Source organism: Hemicordylus capensis, chromosome 3 (genome assembly GCF_027244095.1).
Source record: "Hemicordylus capensis ecotype Gifberg chromosome 3, rHemCap1.1.pri, whole genome shotgun sequence".
NCBI lineage: Eukaryota > Metazoa > Chordata > Lepidosauria > Squamata > Cordylidae > Hemicordylus > Hemicordylus capensis.
The window spans coordinates 3758188-3784682 of NC_069659.1; the positions used below are offsets into that span (position 1 = coordinate 3758188).

Sequence of the window (26495 nt, forward strand, 5' to 3'; positions counted from 1 at the left end):
TTCGAACTCACAGTAAAGCCCCAAAGAAAGCCCTCAGTAAAGCTGCTGTCTGGGAAAGCTCCTGGAAATTGCCAGCAAGGGTGCTGCTGGAGCTGAAATCACTCAGCAGAGCTGGATGTCAGAGCAACAGAGGGAACAGACTTCACCAGAATCTGCCAGTGTTGGGCAGAAAGAAAGAGGTCTTCTTGAGAGCAGAGAGAGAGAGAGCTGTCCAAGAGACTTCCTAGAACTTCCTCAGACAGCAGGCTTTACTGCAGGTTTGCTGCGAGGCTTTACTGCAAGTTCGAATTTGCCCAGAAACTCTGATGCAAAAAGTGGATTTATTTTTTTACCTTGGACATAAATCAGACTACATTCCAATGCCTAATGAAAAACCCAAATTGTGTGTGGAGTGCTCCCCGATAGCTCGCAGGGACTTGGATATAAATCTAGACAATATGTGGACACACACCTGCTCTTCCGTGGGGAAGCAATGTAAAATCACCGTCTGGGAGTGTTCCAGGTGAGTTCCTGACTTAGTACAGAGTACAGGATAGCTGGATGCGTTTATCCTAATTTTATGTGTTCTCTTATGGTTACTGTTTCTCATATCTAATGATTTTCAAAGTCTCTACCGTTTGAATTGAACTATTTTTGTTTTTAAGCGAACATTTTACTTTTGTCCCCACTCTTGTTGTCTCTGTCTATATTCCTAGGGGCGTATCTAGGGAAGGGCAGGTTGGGCACATGCCCCGGGCGCCACTTGAAGGGGGGCGCCATTTTAAAAATTAAATTTGTTTAAAAAATGGCCAACGAAAACAAAATGGCCACCGCACATGCTCAAATGGCCTTTGTGAGGCCCTAGGCCATGCCAGGTATTGCAGAGGCCATTTGAGCATGCACAGTGGCCATTTTGTTTCCAGCTGCCACTTTTTTGAAAAAAAATATTTTATAAAATGGCCACTGCACATGCTTAAATGGTCCCTGTGAGGCCCTAGAGGCCAGCGGGGGGAGGGGGAACCTTTGAAGACACCCCCCGCACGGCATTTAGGAAGCCCCCCAAAGGGACTACAGGTTAAAAAATAAATAAAAAATTAATATAATATAAGTCACTGTACACATATTCAGATTGGCACTATGTACAGAGAATCAGGGCTTGTGAATACTGAGCTGAAGCTTATGAGCTAGGATTGTATTCATTTGCTCTTACTTTGCTTCTTTTGATAAGTTAGTTAAATGTGATGTCAATAATATTAATGGTGAGTTTGTCTTTGAATCAGTGTGAAATCCTTAGTATTAAGACCCACTGAGAGTTTCTTGCTCTCTTTCTCTCATATTGTTGTTGTTGTTGTTGTTATTATTATTATTATTATATCATTTGAACTGTCTTTCTGATATACTAGAATATATTCCAAGCAGTGACACAGTTTTCTCTGCATATCCTTTAATTATTTTCAGAGTATCTGGGAAAAGTCAAATTCTCCATTTATTTTTAAAACGTATGTAATAGTGATGCTACAATGCATAGCAGAGAATTAGACAGGCACTTCTATTTAGGTTTCCATGTATACCTCCACATAGTATTTGGGTATTTCATGAGCCCCAGCATACTGAAATTTGTAATTTTCCAGCATTTTTTGGTCTGGCTACATCCACTGCTAAATAGTTTTTGAAATATTAAAAGATTAACGAGCTTGACTTGTATTTTTGAGCTGATATTATGGTAAAGTTATCTGAAAGATGGGTGTCAGATGTTTGGACAGGGGGCGCAATTTCAGTGCTTGCTCTAGGCGCTATTTTCCCTAGATACGCCTCTGATATTATATTACCCACCCCATGCTTAGATGCCTCACCACTCGACCTAATTCAAGTTAGAGACAAAGCTCTGGGGAGCTGTTGAGTAGCAGAGCAACCCGGTAAAACCATCATGATAGACAAGGACTAATGTTTTGCTTAGCAGCTTTTTGTATTTATTGTATTTCAGAGAATGTCATCGATTGAGTAACTGCAGCAAAGATGTGTATTATGAATTCTTAGAAGGGCCAGGAACAGTCTGTCTACTGAACAGACCTCATGTGATGTTTGAGATGAAGACCTGTGGAAATGGCATAGTGGAAGGAGATGAAGAGTGTGACTGCGGGAGAACTGAGGTTGGGGACGGTGCATTCATGCTTGCTTACTTGACGCAAGGGACAGGATTAATAGGATGTGTGTTTAGCATCTTCTCAAGGGCAACCGGGGTTCCTCATATTTTACTTTCATTTTAATCAGTCTTGAGGCTCTTTAGTATGTCTGGTTTGGTAGCAAGGCAGGTCCCTTAGTTCAGATTTATATCACATTTTTTATTCTCTGGTGTACATTACCAGTTTAATTCTTCAATCTACATTCCCAAATCTTGGGAATATATTACAAGAAGGGGGCTATGAGATTCCCAGAAAAGAGTGTTCAGGTCTTGGGCATTTGGGGAGAAGATCTGGTAGATGAAGTTGGTTTGAATTCATTCCAGGTCTGGCTTATATTTAGAGACCTTGAACTGAGAAGACAGACCTTAGGGAAGCAAAGAAAGCTCTCCAAGAGGAAAGGAAGAGGACTGACTCACTACAGGAAGTACCTGAGAAGGAGTCAAGGCAGGAGGGGTCACAGAGCAGAGGCAAAGCAGGGACAGGTCAGGAGACCCTCACTCACTGCCTCTACTCCCAATGCCCCTGGCTGGTGCAAAAGGTCGATGTACTGGAACTCCATCTCCAACATTTAGAGACCTTGCATTTAGATGAGAGACCTCTTGGGAGAGACAGGGAATCGACACCCATGATCTAAAACCGATTCATATTTTACATGCTGTTGTGAGCCCACCAGTGTTAGCTACAGCAAACATGTCAATTAAAGGTGGTTCCTCACAGCCAGACCAAAGGCTTCCTTGGGTGTATTGCTTCTGGTTACAGGGGGGGAAATATTGCTGAGAGCAGATATTGAGGAGTAGCTCAAAACATGCCTGAAATTCTTTCATTGCTTATGTATTGTAAAATTGCTAGGAAAATGGTTCATTTGTAAAATGAGGGAAGGTTAGGGAAGGATGAGACCGACTGCCGTGCTTTCTTTTGTTTTTCATTTGGTTTCATTTTGGTTTTAGCAGGAGCATCCCCAGACAGCAGGCTTTACTGTGGGTTTACTGTGAGCTCAAAATTGCCAAAAAAACACCCCACCCCGACGTAAAAGTGGGGTTTTTTAAAACTTTGGATATAAATTGGGCTACACTCTAATGTGCAATGAAAAACCTGAATTGCGTCTGAAGTGTTCCCTGATAGCTCACAAGGACTTCAGGGTAACATTGGCTTATATATGAATGCACCCCCTCCCATTCTGGAAGCAGAGTGCTTTCCAGATTAACCCCTACAACAGTGTCACAACATACCTGCTAAATGTGCTTCTGGACTTCCTGTGTTGTGACAGCGCAGTCCCTATGCTGTCAGCAGGGTGCCATTCAGATTTCGGATGCCTAGTTTTGGATTTTATCGCTGCGATTTAGTGCTATAACGTTGTATGTCTGTAGCAAAAAAGTAGCTGTATTTTCCATTGTAGATTCTGGGGGCCATTTTCAATTTGATCCTGCCAAGTCAAAGCATTTTACCACGGTTGTAGTGGGTCATCTGGAATGCGCCCAGAGGGTTAAATAGAGGAAAGCAACCCGGATGGGTAGGAAGCGCTATGGGGGTGGATAGGAGGGGTCTGTGGTCCAAGGCCACTCAGCCCCAGGACCCCAAGAGCTGCTAATCTGCTCTTGACTTTCTTGTACTGACAGGCGTGCCGAAAGAATGGCTGTTGCTTGGAGAGCTGTACTTTGAAAACAGGCACTGAATGTCTCCGTGGACCCTGCTGTGACAAATGTCAGGTAAGAGAAGCACAGCAGCGGATGCCTTGGATCACTGTGTCCCCTTATGCTTAAAGTCCACCCAATTCCGCTCTGCTCTTGTCTAAACAAACTCCTTGGGGAGACCAAGGCAACCCCCTGTGTAGAATCAGTTGTTTTAATTATATGATGCCTAGGATCTGGCTTAATTGCAGCCCGAGCCATTGGCTTTAGACATTCCTGTACTTTCCTGCATGGGAACCCTGGAAGCTGCCTCAGTCCATCCAGGGTCTGATAGGCTGATATGTGTCAGGTGCAGACTGGTAGCAGCCTCTCTCTGCAGCTTCAGTCAGGGGTCTTTCCCAGGCTTACCCGGAGATGTCGGGGATTTAACAGGAGGCTTTCTGCACACAAAGCACATGCTCTGCCACTGAGCTATGCACCCATCCCATGTGGAGCGGTTTATTTTCTTTGTTGTTCAAACAACAATTGTTCCCATTTTGAAGATGGGAAATGGAGATTGGCAGGTGGCAACTAGATGGCTAGTGTCCCCCCAGGGATAAGAACAGCCCTGCTGGATCAGGCCCAAGGAGGCTCATCTAGTCCAGCATCCTGTTTCGCACAGTGGCCCATCAGATGCCTCTGAGAAGCCCACAGGCAAGAGGTGAAAGGGGCATGCCCTCCCTTCTGCTGTTACTCCCCTGCAACTGGTACTCAGAGGCATCCTGCCTTGGAGGCTGGAGGTGGCCTGTAGCCCTCCGACTAGTAGCCGTTGATAGACCTCTCCTCCATGAAGTCATCCAAACCCTTCTTAAAGCCAGGATGGCTGGTGTGTTCCCCTGCAAAGATCAAGTGGTGGTCAGAGCTCTTCCCCCAGTCCCACCCTATACTTCTGCTTGCCTCCTATCTTAGCACACTAAGCAGCACGTCTCCAGTGTCTGGGGCTTCCTTCCAGCTCTATGAATCAGCATCATTGCATCTGAGGGTATCTGATGCTGCATGCCAAAATTGGGGGGGCAGGGGGTGCTTTGAGATCTGGTTTGTCACTTGATTAAATATGTCTTAGTCAATGAAGCAAATGAGTTTTGATTTATTAATAAAATTTGCATGAGACCCAAATTAAATTGTTTTGAAGAAAAGGGTTTTGTTTTTAAAAGGGGCATTCTCTCCAGTGTTAAAGTGAAGGGGGGATGCTTCTGTCAGAATGGTGCCTTCTAGCTGCAATTCTTATTTATTTATTTATTTATTTATTTATTTATTTATTTATTTATTTATTTATTTAAAAATTGTCCAGTTAATTGGGGATACCTATTTAATATATTAAAAGAGTTTTAATTGCTTGATCAATCAGAGGATTCAACCCTACTTGAGATAGAATCGGTGTGCATAGGAGGTCAGAAACAACACCCTTTCATCTCTACCTTCCAAAAAAATTATCAGAAGACCTTAGCAAAGTACCTTAATGCAAAAAAACCATCTTAAAAAGTGGAGAGGAGAGACTGCTCTTGGTAATGAAAGAGGAGGGATGGGAAGATGGCTGTGGACTTAATGGGCCTTTTATCCAGAAGATCATCACCTATGGGCCAGTTTGGACAATAACATCCTGGCTCACAGAATTAGAAAGGGGGTGTGCCGAGAGTGCACCTGTTAGGATGTCTCCTGTGTAAGACATCCTAATGCTCTCTCAGCCCATCCCTTTTTCACATGCGAAGGGCTGAGGAAATCCACTAGTCTACTAGTCTGTGATGAGCAAAAAATGATGCCTGACAAGTCCTGATGAGTAATGTACCAACATAGCTTGAGGAACCATCTGACGAGTAAAATATTTTGTCTGGCTGATAGAGCCAACATTTCTTCATCCCTGCACATGCGGGTGGGTTGCTCACCTGAATGGCCCACCCCTACACAGTAAAGGGATGTGCCATCATGGCATCATCAGGATGTCCGCAGAAAACATCTCGATGGGTGCACTCTCGGCTTGTTCCTTTCTTTCTTTTTCTTTTTAAATAGAATGTTATTAATTTTCTAAAATTAAAAAAAAATCAGGAAAAAATCAACTAAATTTCAATTATCAATTACATTTCATTTTCAATTGATTACATAGATCAATTGAAAAATAAACTTTGGACTGTTAACCCATCCAACCAAAATTATAACCTAACCGTCCCCCACCCACCCCTACCCCTAATGGTACATTGTTCCTTTTCTAATCATGTGGACCGGTAATGTATCATACAGACTAGCTCTATGAGAAGGTTTGTACCCAAATAATGAGGTATAAATGTTCACAGGGAGCAAAAAAGAAGCAAAGCACAAATCAGGGTAGCACAAATCAGGGTAGCAAGACAGGGTGAAGTGCCAATGGGTTGCCCTGCCTTCTCCCAAAATTATTAATGAGAGATTTTTTCCAGACCCTGATGGATTCTTATCCTGACCTTCCTGTTAATGTGGCACCACCCAGCTACAAAAACAGAAATATAAATGCAATGAAATATGATGAGATGCAATAAAAACTCAAAACTCATTGCTTTACTTGTTTGAAGGTGTTGTCTGTGTGGATGGATTCTATACCAGTCCCACAACTGCATGATATTGGGGCAACAGTTCTGTGGTAGAGCATCTGCTTTGCATGTGCATGGTTCTGGGTTCAGTCCTGAAATACCTGCCTGAAAACCTAGAGACTAGAGCTGCTGCCAGTTAAGAGTAGATAATACTGAGTGAGATGGACCAATGGTCTGACTCTGTATTAGGCAGCTTTCTATCAATCTATGTTTATTCCATCCTGATTAAGTTCAAGATGTTGATTTTGCCCTCTAAAGCCCTTAATGTTTGGGCTCTACAAAACCACCTCCTCATTTGCCCCATTTCAGTCAGATTGTTGGAGGCCATGCCCTTAACTAGACCATCTGTGCACCAGTGTGCCATCAGAATGGCCTCTGCAGAGAAGTGTTCCTAGTGAAAGTTCTCATGCATGTGGGATGCCAGCCATTCCCACCAGCCTTCTTGACCGCCCAGCTGAACTTGTTTCAGAATCTTGTAAGAATCTTTTGCTGGCATTTCATGATCACGTTAAACTGGTGGCATAGAAGTTAGCATTTTTAATATTTTTCCATTTCACTGATAGTCTGTTTTGTGCATGTTAGTCAGCCAGAGCCATTGATGTAAGCAGGCTGGTAACTGAAATCCAAAGGGGTCTCTCCAGCTTCTATCAGCCATGGTGGTGGTGGTGGGGTCTTGTTTGTTTATGTGTTGGCTTACTCTTTCCAACAGTTTGCACAGGAAGGAAGAGTTTGCAGAGAACCGGCTTCTGAATGCGATCTCCCCGAATACTGCAGTGGGACCTCTGAAGAGTGCCCATCAGATATGTACATCCAAGATGGGATGCCATGCGGCACCCGTGAGAATTGCTATATGGGGAAGTGCCTTAACCTCCACCAACACTGCAAAAATCTCTTTGGACCAGGTAAGCATAACATTTATTTCTTACAATATTTACCTGGAAGATTTGTCCAACCCTCCAAACACTAAAATCCTCTTCAGATGTTATTTCCCAAACGCTGTATTCGAGTTCAGCACGTTAAACAGGACTAGGACTGCTGGTGCTATTGCGCAAGAGTGCTTTGGTACAAATACTTTGCCATGATTGCACTTCTGTGAACGGGACACTACTTACATTATTTTCAGTGTGAGCAGAAGTGCAATTGCGCCAGTTTAAGTATTCATGCAAGAGCACAGTTGGGATTTTGAGGTGGGATTTTGAGTGAGAGGTCCGTCTGCATTTGCCACCAGCTCGTCTGGTGGCCACTCAGGGCCGGGCCTTCTCCACTGCTGCCCTGAGGCTTTGGAATGTGCTTCCTAGTGAAATAAGAGCCTCCCCATCTCTGACAGCTTTTGTTTTAATGGTTTTAATGCTGTTTTAAAATATTGTTTTTAAAATTTTAAGTAGTTGTAATGTTTTAAACTTTTCATTTTTGTTTTAATGAATGTTTTACTTTGTTTTTATTCTGTTGTAAACTGCCCAGAGGCGTGAGTTTTGGACATAACATAACATAAAAATATGTTAATAAATAATTAAAAAATTAATTTTGAGGAGCTCACATAGCCCCCCTGGCAGTTCACTGCTCAGCATGTCGGCCCCCTTATTTTAGCACTAAAAACTGTTTTGCAGCCCAGATTGAAGCAGGGCAAATCATTACGTGCAGACCTGAGAATCACTTTGAGTCACTCTGGATGTACAGTTCAAATCAGCGGTGGATTAACGGAGAGGCAGAGCAGGCATTTGCCTACGGCGGCAAAATTTGAGAAGCAGCAAATTTTGCCCCTCCTCAAATTTTGCTGCCCCTCTCTGTGGGCAGCGGCAGCTGCAGCAAGGGTGGAGGGGGCGAGGAGAAAGTCCCCCCCCCGCTTACCTTATTAAAAAAAGAAGGCAAACTTTTTTTGTTTAAGGTAAAAGGGTGCAAAAGCCTTTTTGCCTATGGGCGGCAAAAAGCTTAATCTGCCCCTGGTTCAAATGGAAGTTCTTATTGTTTTATCTTCTATCTGGAATCTCAGCATGAAGGAAATAGACCAATAGGGGAGTTAGCCATTTTGGAAACAACTGTGCTCCACAGGGTGGGTCTGTTTTCTTCCCCTTTTTCAAAAGCTGCCTTTACTCTGTCCTTGGCAGATGTCACCTTCCTCTGCCCCCGCTTCCCTTGCCTTGCCCTGATATCTCTCCAATTTTCAGATGCAACAGAGGCTCCACTGAGTTGCTACAAGGAACTGAACACACGAGGTGACCAGACGGGCAACTGCGGACAGGACAGACTTGGGTACAAGAAATGCAGAGAAGAGTAGGTTGTGCTTGTGGCCAAGTGTCTGATTTCCTGGGTGGCAGGAAAAGGGGATTTCCTGGGTGGCAGGAAAAGGGGAAATAAATCAGCAAAGCACAGCAGGAAGATGCTTGTCTGCCACCAGAAACGCACACGCCTGCAGCCACAGAACGAGGGAGCCCTTTTGTAATGGCAGTGTTGTAATGGAATTCAGTTAATTTGTGGAATTCACGGTTACCAGATGTGGTGATGGTTGCCACACCTTCCAAAGGATATTGTAGAGCTAGAAAAGCTGCCGAGAAGGGCAGATCAAAAAGATCCGGGGGCTGGAGCGACTCTCCTATCAGGGCGCTTTCCAGGTTACCCACTACAGCCGTGGTAAAATGCTTCAGCTTGGCAGGATCGCAACGATAAAATCCAAAACAAGGCATCCAAGATGCGAACGGCACCCTGCTGACCGCGTAGGGACTGCAGTGTCACAACACCGGACGTACGGAAGCACACTTAGCCAATACGTTGTGACTCTGTTGTAGGGGATAATCTGGAAAGCGCCAGGAAGGACTAGAACTTGGGGGCCTTTTTAGTTTAGAAAGAAGGTGGGTAAGGCAGGGGGATCATGATAGAGGTGTGCACAATAATGCACAAAGACGATGAGAATTGTCATCCAACAACATCTGGTGATCAGTGGGGTGGAGCGACTCCCCTATGAGGAAAGTCTACAGTGTTGGGGCCTTTTTAGTTCTGAAAGAAGGTGGACTACAACTCCCATCATCCCAAAAGCCATTGTGGCTGGAGATGATGGGAGATGTAGTCCAACCACTTCTGGGAACCCAAGTCTGAGAATCCCTGTTCTGAGGGGGACACGATAGAGGTGTATAAGTTTATGCATGGTGTGGATCAAGTAGATGGAGAGAAGTTTTCCTCCCTCTCTCATAATATTAGAGCCCAGGGTCCTCCGTTGAAGCTAAACGCTGGGAGATTCTGGACAGACAAAAAGGAGATCCTGGACAGATTCTTTACACCGTGTGTTAGGGTTGCCAACATTTCATTGCCAGAATGAGGGACACAAGTTGGGGTGGGGGAGGGCTGGCTGGGGGGGCAGGAGGTGTTTGCAGTGGTAATCAGAAGCCTAAATATCAAATGACATATATGTTACTGAATTATATGAATCCTTAACTTAATTTTTTATTATCAGTTTCGTGCTGCTGTGTGTGCACAACTGAGAAAAAGAGAGTTAGACAGAAGCTGCTTGCTGCTGTGTAGCTAGCAGGGAGGTCCAAGCTGCTAATCCGGTCACCAGCACCAAAATGCGGGACAGATGCTGTCCCTATAGGGTCCAACATTTCATCCCTGAAATGAGGGACATCCCACGAAATGTGGGCAGTTGGCAACCTGACCATGTACAGTCAAACTATGGAATTCGCTGCTGGGGGTGTGTGTGGTGATGGCCACCAACCTAGACAGTTTAAAAGGGGGTTTAGACCAATTAGTGGAGAAGCGAGCTATCAATGTCCATTACCTTTGGCAACTGTATACAGTGGTCCCTCGACTTACGAAGTTCATCCGTTCCGAATGCACATTCGTAGGTCGAAAAGTTCGTAAGTTGAAAAGCGGTTTCCCATAGGAATGCATTGGAAACGGATTAATTCGTTCCGGAGCCTAGGAAAAAGACCCACACACCCAGTTTTATGTGCAAAACTCTTTATCAAGTGCACATTAAAGGCATGCAAAATGCAAACTCCGCAAACTCTGCAAACTCCTGCGGAGCATTGCTCGCCATGGGGCAACGACCACATTATCAAAATTCGTAAGTCGAGGAAACCGCATCTAAAATTCGTAAGTCGAGGAAACCGCATCTAAAACCGCCAACAGTTTTCCGTTTGGATGTCGAAAAATTCGTAAGTGTGCGGCCACTTTTTCCTTTTGTAAGTCGGAAAATTCGGTTGTCGAGTAGTTCGTAAGTCGAGGGACCACTATACTTCCATCCGGATCAGAGGGGGCATGACACCCCTGAATACCAGGTGCTAGAGAACATGAAAGGAGGGGGAAGTTGCCCTCTTCTCTGCTTGCAAGCTTCCCAGATGCACCTGGTTAGCCGCCGGATGCTGGACTAGATGGACCTGATTGAGCAGGGCTTTGTCTTATGTTCTTATCTGCTTAGACTAGGGATTCTTAACCTTGGGTTGGCAGATGTTGCTGGACTACAATGCCCATCATCCCCAGCCACCACAGTGCTGCTGCCTTGGAGCTGCATCTCTTGCTTTCCTTTTAGGGATGTCCTCTGTGGAAGGATCCAGTGCACTAACATTGAAAGACTCCCCCGGATGGCGAGTGGCCAGGCCCTGGTTCAGACTCCGGTGGGCGGTGTCCTGTGTTGGAGCACAAAAGCTCACGAAGGGGAGGATGCTGGAGCAATAAAAGATGGGTCGTCCTGTGGTGCTGGCAAGGTAACCCCTCCCTCAGGATGGCCCGACCCGAAAGGCGGCAAATGCCGTGAGCACAAGGGCTGGAATCGAGACCACCGGGGGTGCTCCTTGGGGGTTCCAGAGCTGCGTGTCCCCTGCTGTTGAATCTCCTTAGCGGCCCGGTTCAGCCTCCAGACTTCCTGACCTTCAGGTCAAACATCTCTTGGGGCACTCGGGGGGCGGGGGGGGGAGAAAGATTAGGCTACCTGGAAGTCTAATGTGCACAACCAGCATTGCAACTAAGCCAAACCAAAGGCATTGTGACATTAAAAGAGCGACACAAGGGTTTGCCTTGATGGGATTAACACATCTGAGACAAGACTAGCAGCGCTGACACAAGATGAAGTGATGGCCACTAGCTGAGAAGATCCCTCTTAAATGGGAATTTGGCAAATTCCTTGAAGCTGGAGCTGTTCGCCATCATGACTGGATAGTAACTGGAGCCTTCATGTCCAAAGGGCATGCCCTCCCCCACCTCCCCACCCCGAATATCAGCTGCTGGAGGGACAACAGCAGGGGAGAGCTAGTTCCTTTCAAGCCCTGGGCCAGCTGGGCCAATGGCCAGATCCAGCAGCCAAGCTGCTCTTCTGGTTAGACCTTCAGGTCAACCTTCTGCTGCAACTTTGGGCCTAACGAGGAATGTTTTCCAGAGATTTATGTGTCTACCTTCTACACATCTTCAGGCTTTACTGTGCTGTCATGAGCCCTATTCAGACATTATGCTGTATGAGTGTACAGATGTCTGGATATGTGTTTGTATGAATGACTGTACCCGGGTTCATTTTAAAAGTGAACCTGGATGCAGGCCCTTCAAGTGCATGGTACAGATAGGAAGTATACTTTTGTACTTGCATTCAGTATGTATGTATGTATGTATGTATGTATGTATGTATGTATGTATTAAAATTTTCTTGTATACTGCCTCCTCCAAAGACTCTAGGCAGTGAACAACAGAAATACCAACAATCAATTTTTTAAAATTATTAAAGGGTAAATGCCTGGTGAAACAGGTGGGTCTTAAGAAGGGCCTTAAAAGCAGCCAGGGAGGGGGCTGAACGAATGGGGGGGAGGGTGTTCCAAATAAGAGGGGCAGCCACAGAGAAGGCCCTCCTATGGGCCCAGGCACCATGCACTTCACCAGGGCCCGGGACACTAAGGAGGGTCAGCTGAGAAGACCTCACAGGATGGGATATAACTGGCCGAGAGAGGCAATCCCGGAGATATACAGGTGCTAAGCCCATAAGGGTTTTGTATAACGTGTGAATGACTGCACCTGGGTGCACTGTACACATGTTGTACAATTGTTAAACAAGTGGTGCCTATGGTACCACTTAATTGACGCTTGTTATACTTCTTTTCTAGATATGCATAAATCGATCATGTGTTGAGCTGGAAGTTCTGAATTTTGATTGCAATTTCTCAAAATGTCACAACCGGGGGGTAAGTAGCAAGAAGTCCCATGAAACCTGGATGGGTAAAGGGGTGTTTGTTTTGTGTCTGGCATTTCTGATATGCTTCTCCAACTTGTGAAGATGCTTAAGGATCCCTCCCTCCCTCTCTCTCCACTTAATAATAATAAGATTTATGCGTTAGTCACCCCATAACAAATTGTCCTCTGAGCGACTCACAACAGAGGATTAAAACATACAATATTTAAAAAACCACATTAAATCATAACAAACAAAAAAGTAAAAAGAAAATACAATACAAAGCAGCTTTAAAAAATCATTCTTTAAAAATCAGAACAAATCTGAAAACCCAAATTTAAAAGGCCTGTGTGGACAAAAAGGTCTTCACCTGGCGTCTAAAAGGACAAAGTGATGAAGGCAGGTGAAATTCACTGGGGAGGCTATTCCATAAATGGGGTGCAACCACTGAAAAGGCCCTCTCCCTGGTAGTCACACACCTCACCTCATTTGGCAGGGTCACACGCAGGAGGGCCTCTTAAGAAGATCTTAACGTACAGGCAGAGGCGTATCTAGGGAAAATAGCACCTAGGGCAAGCACTGAAATTGTGCCCCCTGTCCAAACATCTGACACCCATCTTTCAGATAACTTTAGCAATAGCAATAGCAATATAGCAATAGCACTTACATTTATAGACCACTTTATAGCCGGAGCTCTCTAAGCGGTTTACAATGACTTAGCATATTGCCCCCAACATTCTGGGTACTCATTTTAGCGACCTCGGAAGGATGGAAGGCTGAGTCAACCTTGAGCCCCTGGTCAGGATCGAACTTGTAACCTTCTGGTTACAGGGCGGCAGTTTTACCACTGCGCCACCAGGGGCTCTTCCATAATATCAGCTCAAAAATACAAGTCAAGCTCGTTAATCTTTTAATATTTCAAAAACTATTTAGCAGTGGATGTAGCCAGACCAAAAAATGTTGGGAAACTACAAATTTCAGTATGCTGGGGCTCATGAAATACCCAAATACTATGTGGAGGTGTACTTGGAAAACTAAACAGAAGTGCCTGTCTAATTCTATACTATGCGTTGTAGCATTGCTATTACATAAGTTTTAAAAATAAATGGAGAATTTGACTTTTTCCAGATACTCTGGAAATAATTAAAGGATATGCAGAGTAAACTGTATCACTGCTTGGAATATTTTCTAGTATTTCAGAAAGACAGTTAAAATGAGAGAAAGAGAGCAAGAAACACCCCGTGGGCCTTAATACTAAGGATTTCACACTGATTCAAAGACAAGCTCACCATTAATATTATTAAGACATCACATTAAACTCACTTATCACAAGAAGCGAAGTAAGAGCAAATGAATACAATCCTAGCTCATAAGCTTCAGCTCAGTATTCACAAGCCCTGATTCTCTGTACATAGTGCCAAACTGAATATGTGTACAGTGCAGGGGCGTATCTAGGGTAGGGCAGGCAGGGCACGTGCCCCAGGCGCCACTTGAAGGGGGGGGCGCCGCTCTGTAAAATAAATAAATAAATAAATATTGGCTGCCGAAAACAAAATGGCCACCGTGCATGCTCAAATGGTCTCTGTGAGGCCCTAGGTCATGCCAGGCCTTGCAGAGGCCATTTGAGCATGCGTGGTGGCCATTTTGTTTTCAGGGGCTTTTTAAAAAAAGAATATTTTTAAAATTGGCCACTGCACATGCTCAAATGGTACCTGTGAGGCCCTAGAGGCCATCGGGGTGAGGGGAAAACCTTTGCAACCCCCCCCAGACTTTAGGAAGCCCCCCAAAGGGGCTCCGGGTTAAAAAAAATTAAAAAATTAATATAATATAAGACACTGTACACATATTCAGATTGGCACTATTACAGAGAATCAGGGCTTGTGAATACTGAGCTGACGCTTATGAGCTAGGATTGTATTCATCTGCTCTGACTTTGCTTCTTGTGATAAGTGAGTTAAATGTGATGTCTTGCTAATATGGCTATTAATGGTGAATTTGTCTTTGAATCAGTGTGAAATCCTTAATATTAAGGCCCACTGGGAGTTTCTTGCTCGCTCTCTCATTTTAACTGTCTTTCTGAAAGACTAGAATATATTTCAAGTAGTGACACAGTTTTCTCTGCATATCCTTTAATTATTTTCAGAGTATCTGGGAAATGCCAAATTCACCATTGATTTTTCAAACTGATGTAATAGTGATGCTACAATGCATAGTAGAGAATTAGACAGGCACTTCTGTTTAGTTTTCCAAGTACATCTCCACATAGTATTTGGGTATTTCATGAGCCCCAGCATACTGAAATTTGTAGTTTTCCAGCATTTTTTGATCTGGCTACGTCCACTGCTAAATAGTTTTTGAAATATTAAAAGATTAACGAGCTTGACTTGTATTTTTGAGCTGATATTATGGTAAAGTTATCTGAAAGATGGGTGTCAGATGCTTGGACAGGGGGTGCAATTTCAGTGCTTACCCTAGGCGCTATTTTCCCTAGATACACCTCTGGCTTCCTAAAGGCCATGGGAGAGTCTGCAAAGGTTCCACCTCCCTCCGCTGGCCTCTAGGGCCTTGCAGAGGCCATTTGTGCGGTGGCCATTTTGTTTTCGGTGGCCTTTAAATAATAATAATAATAATAATTTTAAAAAATGGCGCCCTCCTTCAAGTGGCGCCCAGAGCACCTGCCCTGCCTGCCCTACCCTAGATACGCCCCTGCGTACAGGTAGAGACATATGGGGCAAGGTGCGCTCTCAGGTAACTCCTGACCTTAAGATTAAGCAATGCCAATAAAAAGTTCAAACATAGGAAGTTAAAAAACACACAAAAACCATGGGATTTTAGAATCTTTTTTTGTGCTCACATTGGCTTTTACCATTGTTTTCCTTATTTTATTACTGTTTTATGCTGATATTTTAAAAGAATATTTTGGCTACTGTTGGATATTTTAAATAGAATATCCAGAACTTCTGATATTTCTATAGAAGAGCAATATGAAAACATTAAATAAAATCAAGCAAGTCCAAACAAAGAGAGGGCCGGTGAAGACTGAAGAAAACCAGGCAAGGCGCTCTAGAGAGCAGATTCCCGCAGTAGTCTGGCGGCTGCACTTATCCCAGCACCTTCCAAGGGCAGCCTGGAACCCTGTTGCAACCAGCACCTTGCAGTAGTCTCCAGCCTGGATGTGATCCACGCAGGGGTGCCACAGCTTCTGCTGGGAAGGGCCAGACCGGGTACATGAACCAAAGCTGTGCCAACTGATATGCCTGGCCATTGTCATTACCATTGTTGTTTCCAAAAAATTACATCCCCCTTCTCTTATAAATAACTCAGAACAAGACTGTAACACACTGTTTATTTTTATTTATCATATTTATATATTGCCTGGTATGTGGGTCCCTAGGTGGTGTAAATAATTTAAAATACAAGTATTGATTGATTGATTAAGTGCCGTCAAGTTGGTGTCGACTCTTAGCAACCACATAGATAGATTCTCTCCAGGGTGATGATCTGTCTTCCACTTGTCCCTGAAGGTCTCTCAATGGTGCATTCATTGCTGTTGTAAATCAAGTCCATCCACCTTGCTGCTGGTTGTCCTCTTCTTCTCTTGCCTTCAACTTTCCCCAGCATTATGGACTTCTCAAGGGAGCTGGATCTTTGCATAATGTGTCTGAAATATGATAGTTTGAGCCTGGTCGTTTGTGCCTCAAGTGAAAATTCTGGATTGATTTGTTCTAGGATCCATTTGTTTGTTTTCCTGGCTGTTCATGGTATCCTCAAAACTCTTCTCCAGCATCAAAGTTCAAAAGTGTCAATACTTTTTCTATCTTGTGCAAGAATACCTTTCAGATGCGAAAAAATACAAGTATAAAACAGGGGGAAACAAAACAATTTCATGGAATAAAACAAGTAGTTTAAAATTAATTGATCCTAAAAGCCTCTGAAAAACAGGTGCATCTTCTTTTTAAGAGCAGCCAGAGATGGAGAAGCTCTTAATTGGACAGGGAATACATTTCAGAGCCCTGGGGCAGCTGCAGAGAAGGCCCAGTCCCAAAGGGCCCCCAAACTATAAAGCGAAACACAAGAAGTTGATAAAACTTAGCCATGAATGATGCTGACAGAGTGGAATAGGGTGTGATTTACTAACAAGAGCATGTGGGTGCAATTCCACTTCAAATCTCAAGAAATATTATTCAGGTCTAATCATCCTGGATTTCGTATAAGGCAGGAGATTCCAGCCTTGGGTCACCAGATGTTGTTGGGTCACAACTCCTTTGGCTGTTGCAGTGGCTGGGGGAGGTGGGAGTTGTAGCCCAGCCACATCTGGGGACTCAGGGTTGGGGACCCCGATTCTAAGGAATCCCTGGAATTGGTGTCCTGGAGAAACTGATGGGTCCCTGGTTTTTCCACAGAGCTACAGTTCTGCGAGATCTTTGGCTGATGCTATTACGCTTAATTTGCCTTAAGCCAGAAGTATAGATCTGGCGCTGGAGGCATCCATCTCATAGTCTGCGAACCAATACCAAACAGCTTCTTTCAGTGTCTGGTACCAAGGCAAATAAGACATGTCAAAGATATCAACAAGATGAATGCTGGTGCTTATTTGCCACTTATCTGACACATTTCAGGTGTGCAATAACCACAGGAATTGCCACTGCACATATGGATGGGCCCCTCCCAACTGTACTGGCCGAGGATACGGAGGGAGTATTGACAGTGGGCCTCCTCCGGAACGCAAGCGTGAGTTTAGATCACAAAATCTCAGGTTGTTCTTCTGGGTGGAGAATGTTGTTCTGGTTTTCCTTCTCTCCAGTTGTCCCAAGTCCAAAGAGCTATTTTGGCCTTTTGTTTCAAAGGGTTTATCGTTTCTCACCACTGTCTGGGAAGAAAGGCACCCTTGTAGTTGATGTCTTGGGATGCTTTCCTGAACAGACTCGCCGCCTGCAGTTCTGTTTTGGACCAGATGCCAGAGACTCCAGATGCAGTCAGAACTGGGCATGGCCCATGAAGCCTGTGGGCTGCCAGCGGGACACTTTCCAGATTAAACCCTACAACAGGGGTCAAATGCTTCGGCTTGGCAGGATCATATTGAAAACCACCCCCAGAATCTCAAACTCCTACAACGGGAAAATACAGCTGTTTTTCTGCAACCGACTTGCAACGTTGTCGCACTATAACGCAAAGATAAAATCCCAAATAAAGCATCGGAAATGTGAACGGCCCCTTGCTGTCAGCGCAGGGCCTGCGGTGCCACAACACAGGAAGTACGGAAGCCATACTTCGCAGATCCGTAGGGACACTTTTATGGGGTTTAATCTGGCAAGTGCCCAGCAGAGGCCTCCGTCACTGTTGTGGTTCTTATTGCTAAGTATCAGGCCCTCTCTGCCATCTGCACACAGTCCCTCTGTTTCACACGACTAAGGAAAAGAAGGGCAGGAGATCAGCCAAGAAGGCCCTGGCAGGGATAGGGAAGCAGCCCTATATTCACCCACCCCAGCAAATATCTGTGCCTCTTGAAAGTTAAAGCTGAATGCAACCCCCACCCCCAAACCCAAAAACCCCTCGGGGGGGGGGGTTTCTGGACTATTTGCAGAGAGCCAAGGTTGGGAGAGGTGAGCATGATCCCTGGCTGTTGCTGCTGTCTACCTTTATGTTTATTGTTAGACTGATCCCTTTTGGGACAGGGAACTTTCTCCTTCTTCTTCTCCTCCTCCTCCTCCCAGCTTACAAACGGGTTGTGTTCCAAAAGTTTCTTTATAAGTTGGATGTTCATAATTTGGAACACATATAGTTCATATGTGGGACAATTTATGTGTATGTATAGGCTGGCATTTGTAAGTTGTGGACTTCATTAATTCAATATGTGATGGAGCTCTGTTTGTACACACAGGCCGTTTCTAAGCTGGGTGTTTGTAAGTCAGGGAGTGCCTGTATTCCTTTTTCTATGTAAACTGCTTTGAGAACTCTTTTGTTGAAAAGCAGTATATAAGTAGTAGGAGTCGATGAGTAGGAGTCGTGGCTTGATCTCACTCTCTCCTCCACACGTTCAACAGCCACACATGGCGAGTGTGTGCAAAGGATTTGAGCAGCATCGGGAATGTGTGTCTGCTCTTCACACTCTGTGTGTGTCCTGAATGTGAGGAGCCTCTGTCTTCTGCTTCTGTGTGGGGCAGTGACCTGGACCACGTATGGCCCTGAACACTTCAAGCAATCTCTGCCTGAGTGCAGAATTGACTCTCTCTCTCTCTCTCTCTCTCTCTCTCTCTCTCTCTCTCTCTCTCTCCCTCTCCCTCCCCAGTACCTAAACGCTATTTATTACTAGGCTCAATGATTGGAGTGGCTTTCCTTTTGATGGCAGTCACTGCTGGCATTAAGGACTATCTGGCTGGGTAAGTAAAGACTGAAGCTCTGAAAGTCCTGCTTGTTCTCAAGCTTATCTCCTTTCTGCCACCATGTGCTTAATGGTTATACCAGGAGTGTAGGGAGGCTGGCGACGGCCTGTGTGTGGCCACCACCACTGCTCCCTGGCCCTGCCACCACATCTGCCGTAGGATGCAGGGGACTAGCTAGCCACGCCCCACATCTGATGCCAGATGCGGGGGCATGGTCTCCCTCCCAAACAGGGTTGTGCGGCCCCATTTGGGAGGGAGATCGATTAGCCCTGCTGCGTTGACAGCAAGACCAGGAGCGGCTCTCCCTCCCAATGCAGTGCGGGCCGATTTTGGTTCCAAATGGGGCCACGCAGCTCCGTTTGGAACCAAAATAACACCCCCTGTGTCTGACGTCAGATGCGGGGGCATGTCTGGGGCCTTGCTCGTGGCCCCTGATTGGTGGCGGCCCAGGTTCTTTGAACCTGTTCACCCAATGGTGGCTCTGCCCCGGGTTACACCCAAGAGGGAAGGTTTGTCCAATGGCAGTTGCTTGTTACTCAATAGGAAAGAATCCCTCATCGGTTCAAACCTGGGAGGCCGGTTCACAGAATTCTGAATCGGGTAGGAGACACATCCTATTGGAGTTTGGAGGGGTCAGGTTGCTTACTGCACAAGCAAGAAGAGCACTGCTATTTAATATTGTCTGGAGACATTGAGTTAAAGTTCTAAGAAAAGTTGTTTGTTTAGGAAATTCAGCAGAGAGATTGGAAAGGCCTACATGCCTAGCTGCTCACTACATCAGGAGAGCAGGAGGGAGAAGATGGAAGTCCTTCTCTCCGGTGAGAGAATGAAACCTGAGCGACTATCAGTCTAACAAAGATAGTGTGGTCAGAGGGGAACCCCTTATTCACTGTCTCTCTTCCCTAATGCCCGTAATGGTCAATGGGGTTGCTGGCACGAAGAGTCGATGCCTTCAGAAGCTGCGTCTCCAACACATCCTACCTGTGTTGGAGATGCATTATGACAGCTGTGTGCCCTCTCATTTTCCATTCATCTGTGAGAAGAATAAGAATAAGAATAAGAATAAGAATAAGAAGCAGAAGCAGAAGCAGAAGCAGAAGCAGAAGCAGAAGCAGAAGCAGAAGCAGCAGTGAGGAAGAAGGGGGAGGAAGTGACCCTCTGCTAAACAGCAGCTGACTCAGAGGGCTCCTACCCAGCTCTTTAACGTGGTTGGGTGAAAAGCCCTCCAGATGCTGCTTTGCAGACTCTCAAACCCCACCTACCCTCGGCTTTATATTCACAAATGATCAGAAAACAGAAGTCCGCACAGCTCCCAGCCATAGGTGGGATGTGTCTCCTGTCTTAATTAGAATTGTGTGAGCCAGCCAATCACTCCATATTATTTGCTGCCGGGGTTCTCAACTGTGGCTCCAGGGGCATAGGAAGGTTGGAGTGGACCCAGAGACAAGATTTTAAAATGGGGGCCCCTCTCACTGAAGCTCAGCTCATGAAGTAAAGAAATCTTAAATGAGGCTGAATATATATATCTCCTGTGTGCCACAATAGAACATCATCCTAAATTATTTTTCAAAAGGTTTTGTAAATTGTGGGCGATGCAAGTCATTTCATGGTACTAGAGAAAGACCTGCTGTTCTGATAGCTCCAGGTCTTCACACTCACATCGGTTTCGGAGGATGAATACAACTGAAGGAAGCCCGGGCGGGTGTGCAGCCGGGGGAGTCAGTCGTGTGACTTGCCTCTGGGGGCCTCCCCAAGGCAGTGGGCCCCCAGACAACTGTCTCCCCTTGCCCTATTATAGTTACGCCCCTGTGTGGCTCCCAGATGTGGTTGGGTGTACAACTCCCAGCACCCCCAGTCTTGGAGGAGTTGTAGTCCCACAACGTCTGGGGATCCAAGTGGAAGAATCCCTGATTCCCTGGATTGTCGAATTCCTGAACATATTTTCAGATGGTGCAGTTGGTGTGTGACAGGAAGCCCTTCAATAAGGCCTCATGAATGTCTCCTTCAGTTTCAAGCTGCTGCCTGAATGCTCAGCCCTGGCAATGACCTGCTAACCTCTCTTTCCATTATATTAATAGGTGGGCTAGACTGTTCAGGAGAAAAGGATCCCGCATGGTTTCATCTCCAGAATATACTGTATGTATCTGAAAGCTCTGCTCTGAGAGGTTAAGAACATACAAACAGAGGCAGCTGCCGTATACTGAGCGAGACTGTAGGTCCATCTTGCTCAGTTATTGTCAACACAGGCTGGCAGCAGTTTCTCCAAGGTTGCAGGCAGGATCTCTCTCAGCCCTGTCTTGGAGATGGGAATGGTCAATGGCTATTCGGAAATTCAATGCATTCAATGGCCATTCCAAAGGGACCAGTGCATTTCAGTGGGCATTCCCTGACATTCGTTTTAGGATGTCCTGACACTAGTCCACCATAGGACTTGCATACGAACATAGGAGGCTGCCTTCTACCGAGTCAGACCCTCGGTCCATCTAGCTCAGTATTGTCTACACAGACTGGCAGTGGCTTCTCCCAGGTTGCAGGCAGGAATAGCTCTCAGCCCTATCTTGGAGAAGCTGCCAGGGAGGGAACTTTGAACCCAGATGCTCTTCCCAGAGCAGCTCCATGCCCTGAGGGGAATATCTTACAGAGCTCACTCATCAAGTCTCCCTTTCATATGCAACTAGGGCAGGCCCTGATTAGCTAAGGGGACAAGTCATGCTGGCTACCATAAGACCAGCTCTCTTCCCCTGTTAGGTTCTAGTGCAGACCTCCTGACTCAAACTCCTCTTTTCCTTCAAAAAATAAATAAATCCTAAAACTATGGACGAGGAGGACACATGTGAAGATGCCCGATAGTGCAGCAGGACCAGCAGTCCATCCAGTGGTCTGCTGTCTACCCTCCTTAGGAAAGAACTATAGCTCAGTGGCAGCTCATTTGCTTTTTATAGTGAAGAAAGTCCTAAGTTCGATCCCCGGCATCTCCATGTCGGGCTGGGAAATACCCTTGTCTCCAGTGTTCCCTCTCACAGGGATTCCCAGGTGTTGTTCACTACAACTCCCAGCATCCCCAGCTGCAATGGACTTTGGCTGGGGATTCTGGGAGCTGTAGTCACAACAGCTGGGAATCCCTGTTAGAGGGAACACTTCTCGTCTCTACTCTTGGAGGGCTGCTGCCAGTGAATGCAGACAATACTGAGCGAGACGGACATAGGTACTTGGGAAGCTGCCATATACTGAGTCAGACAATTGGTCCATCTAGCTGAGTATTGTCTTCACAGACTGGTAACGGCTTCTCCAAGGTTGCAGGCAGGAGTCTCTCTCAGCCCTATTTTGGAGATGCTGCCAAGGAGGGAACTTGGAACCCAAAGCTGGAGATCCCTGGCTTAATGTATACATTTTGTCATATATTTTAAAATACTAAAATAAAGAAGTAGACCAGTGGACTAGTCCAGGGACTTTGGAGCCACTGGGTGCAGGGAGAGGGTCTGTCTCTTAACCCTGCTTTGTTTATTCCAGGAGCACTTGAGAAACGAGGAAGGGAGGACCAAAAGGAAGGAAGCACCATCCCTCCATAATGCTGTGGAGGATCCTGCCTAGGCACGTTCCCAGCCCGGGGTGACGCACAATGGGGTGGCCCTCTGTATAAAATGTGAACAGTGGCTTGCATTCCCCTGCAGTTCTGGGCCATTGCTGCTCAGGCATGTAAGTTCCGGCCACTTGTATAGGGCCACTATACAAGGCCACTTGTATAGGGGCACAAGCATTGCAAGTCTTTAGGCCAGGGCAAGTGTTTGCCTATAAAAGACTTTCCTGGTTGCTGGCCTTCCCTATGTTGGTTCTGCTGCAAGAGCGAGTAATCGTGACTTTCCTCCTTGGAACCCTTGCATCAGACAGGGTGCTTTCCAGATTAACCCCTACAACAGGGTCACTACGGATCTGCTAAGTGTGGCTTCCGTACTTCCTGTGTTGTGACACCGCAGGCCCTGCGCTGACAGCAAGGGGCCGTTCACATTTCCGATGCTTTCTTTTGGATTTTATCTTTGCGTTATAGTGCTACAACGTTACAAGTCAGTTGCAGAAAAATAGCTGTATTTTCCCGTTGTAGGAGTTTGAGATTCTGGGGGTGGTTTTCAATATGATCCTGCCAAGCTGAAGAATTTTACTGCTGTTCTAGGGTGTAATCAGGGCATTTTCCAGATTACCCGCTACAACAGTGGTAAAATGCTTCGGCTTCACAGGATCTTATTGAAAACGACCCCCAGAATCTACAACGGAAAATACAGCTACTTTTTTTGCAACGGACATACAGTGTTATAGCACTAAATCGCAGTGATTAAATTCGAAACAAGGCACTGGAAATGTGAATGGCACCCTGCTGTCAGTGGAGGGACTACGGTATCACAACACAGGAAGTGTGGAAGCACACTTAGCAGATACATTGTGACTCTGTTGTAGGGGGTAATCTGGAAAGCACCCTGGAAAGCACCCAGGAGCTTTTCTTGAAGGCACTCCCTGTTCTCTAGTCCTCTCACTGCCCAGAGCAATTTTTAAATTTATTTTATTTTAAATATTTATATCCCGCCCTTCCAGTACACTCATGCTTGGGGCGGCTCACAACATCAATCAAATAGCCCCAAGGGAGCAATTTGGTGACCGCTAAATTACCTCCTCAGTGTTATTCAGACACACTGAGCAAGCCAAGTAGAGTAACTGTTAACAAGTGTGGTAACGTAACCCTATTTTTTGCCTACTTTCCTTAAGGAAAGTAAGCTTATGAGATCACCCAGCTTTGTGTGGTTCTCCCTATCAACTTTGCAATTCCTGGACTGATTTGAACCAAACTGCGTACAGTTGTAGAGACACATACGGATGCCTCAGTGATGTAGTTTGTGATTATGTCATCCACCCCAACTCAAGATGATTAATGCATGTACATTAGAGCTGGAAGTGGGCAAACCTGTGACCCACCTACCCGATTTGGACCCAATTTGTTACCGTTTTAGTGACACATAGCGACACCTTAACGGCATTGTTTGCGATAGTGTCCCGGTTCAAGATGGCAGTCACATGAACATTTGAGGTGCAAGTGGGCTAATTTGGGAAGATGGTAATTCTCATTGTTGGGATGCCATGTTACCTGGTTGCTTGATGGGCCCTGTGGAGTCTGGAGAAGGGCGTGGCATCCCTCCTGTGGGGCTTCTGTTCCCTTCAGGGGGCAGTAGGGATGAGGAAGGTCCTGGTTGGTCAGATCCCCATGGGGTTGAGCGGGCAAGGCAGGGAGAGTGTCAGGAAACAGCTCCAGGGAGACATCTAGTTTGGGTGGGGCAGGGAACAGGAAGCAAGTTCAGGAAGGGGGTGGGGCTGGAAGTCGGCTTGAAGCCCTGTCCGCTCTGCACGGGAGTATTTAAACTCAAGGCAGCTGATGAGGAGGGGCTGCTTCTGAGTAGGGGAGCCAGGAGTTCTCCAGGAGAGGGGATGCAGCAAGCCAGGAGGAGGACGACTCAGGTGACAAGCTCACCTCCTCCCCTGGCTGTTCCTGAGGCTGACCTTTTGTGGTGCTGAGCTGACCCCATCATTCTGGAGTCCAAGAAGGGCTAGGAGCCCACCCCATCCCCTGGGAGTCTGACACTCATTTAAGATTATAGTGAAAGGAAAGTAGGCGGATTAGTTCTTACCAGAACTTCTTCTTGTTTTGATCTTTTAGGGATGATTTATTCGGCAGATGATCTTTTTTTAAACCTGAAGGTCCTTGAGGTGCCCCAAGGAAGAGGAGGAGGAAGCGTGCCTCCCCTGCCGCCTTTGTGCCAGCCATCCCACCCCATGCTCCCTCCTCCTCCTCGGCCTAATGATCCCACGATCCGCCTTTGAACCGCGCACTCTTTCTTTGATGGTTGCATACAGTTGTCACGGGTAGCTCCATCCTTGTGCTCACAATGACCATGGTGGGAGTGGTCACTGCAGTTCCGAGAATGAAATAGACCGATTATCACCCTCACTTGAGATTCTCATAGAGGTTGGCTTGAAAACGTGTTTAGTATGTTCCGCCCCATCCTTCCTCTCAGAGGGCTGTGTCCATGGTACCCAGCCCTGCCCCACCATTTTATTCTCCCAGTCACAGCAACTCTGTGAACTAGGTTAGGCTGAGGGATCGTGACTGACTGCCCCACGGTCAACAGGTCCAGAGCATTCACACCACACTGGTTCTCCAGATGTCTTCCCCTTTCAAAGGCTTGGGTTGAGGAAAACGCCCTCTCCCTGGGGCATGCCTGGGTTTGGCTTACTCTGCGCCAAAGCTAGAGATAATCTCGTAGCCCCCATTCCCCCTGCACAAGATGTAAGACAGCTTCTTCCATCCATGTACTGACCCACATTGCCTCGAACACATCCCTCTGGTTTTGGGATCCCATTTGATTTTTAAGGGGTCATTCTGGCCCATTCTGGCACGTTCAGGCTTTCACCCAGCCCCCACTGTGGTTGAGCTGTCATACCTTGTTTCCCTTTGCACTGAGATGTGGATGTCACCTGGAAAGTGACAGGGTGTTGAAGGAAACCTGGACCAAATTGGCATCCTTCCTTGCCTCATCTAGCCACACCCACTACAGCCGTAATCACAGAGGTGTTTCTTTAAGTGCTTTCTGTAGCACTTAAATACAAAGCATCGGTCAAAAGGAGGCATGCTTTGTCCACCACACGCTCCCAGTCTGAGAGCAACAGAAGGAGGGATGAGGAGAAAGAGACAAGAGGAAGGGAACACTGACTGGAAGGATTTGGCGAGTGGGTCTTCACTATCACCCCCTCTACAAATCTCTGCACATTTCCCATTTGCACGCTGTGCTTCTTTCTTTTGAGCACATGGGCTCAGTAGGGGGCGGATCCAGGATGAAATTACAGGGGGTGCAACGGGAATCCCAACCCTCATTTATAAAAATATTGGGGCTTGGATTTTCTCTCTCTTGCAAATGCACTGTGCCTGCGGTGTCAAATTCAAATCTGGTAGAGGGCCAGACTGGATCCTGATGCACCTCTGGGGGACCACATGTAGCCTTGGGTCACCTTCAGTCACCTTGCACCCACCCTGCAGCACTTTCTGTCTTCCTCTTCCCCCACTTCTCTCATTCCCTTTCTCCCCCGCCCCTTGCCCTGACATTTAAATTAGCAGAACTGCCTGATAGAGATCCTCTGCTGATAACAAACAGGGCAACATTCCTCAGGGGATCACTGTACTTGTAAGTGAAACCTTCCCAGCAAGCCTCCTCTTAATCCAAGTCCAGCGGTCGAGCAAAAGAGTGACTGCACGTTTTGTTCCATAACTCTGCTTCTACAAGGGCTAGACATTAGGTTTTTTTAAAAAATGAAATCTGAAATCCAGACAAATCCAGATGGGCTAAGCAATCCAGGGTGCTTTCCAGATTAGACCCTGCAACAGGGTCAGGACGTATCTCTGAAGTGTGCTTCCACACTTCCTGTGTTGTGACACCGCAGTCCCTACACTGATAGCAGGGCGCCGTTCATATTTCCAATGCCTTGTTTTGGATTTAATTGCTGCGATATAGTGCTATGATGTTGTATATCCTGTGTTTAAGTAGCTA

General features: G+C 46.1%; 1 protein-coding gene across 6 annotated transcripts in view; it reads left to right on the forward strand.

Annotated features, from left to right (window-relative positions):
- Positions 1-24901, forward strand: part of LOC128351159 (disintegrin and metalloproteinase domain-containing protein 29-like) — a 55645-nt gene extending 30744 nt beyond the window's left edge. For 3 of the 6 annotated variants that reach the window (XR_008319613.1, XR_008319615.1, XR_008319616.1), the window contains 11 exons: positions 1964-2129; positions 3779-3868; positions 7097-7289; positions 8553-8658; positions 10910-11084; positions 12465-12542; positions 17149-17260; positions 18819-18909; positions 20991-21048; positions 22423-22608; positions 24611-24901. Coding sequence is in view for 2 of the 6 variants with exons in the window: in XM_053310370.1 (XP_053166345.1) it covers positions 1964-2129; positions 3779-3868; positions 7097-7289; positions 8553-8658; positions 10910-11084; positions 12465-12542; positions 17149-17260; positions 18819-18909; positions 20991-21048; positions 22423-22503 (1150 nt within the window). In the remaining 4 variants the exon portion in view is untranslated. Of the gene's footprint in view, positions 1-1963; positions 2130-3778; positions 3869-7096; positions 7290-8552; positions 8659-10909; positions 11085-12464; positions 12543-17148; positions 17261-18818; positions 18910-19638; positions 19801-20990; positions 21049-22422; positions 22609-24610 lie in introns of those variants that run through there. The other 3 variants (XR_008319614.1, XM_053310370.1, XM_053310372.1) reach the window with 3 other exon arrangements.
- Positions 24902-26495: the final 1594 nt, after the last annotated feature.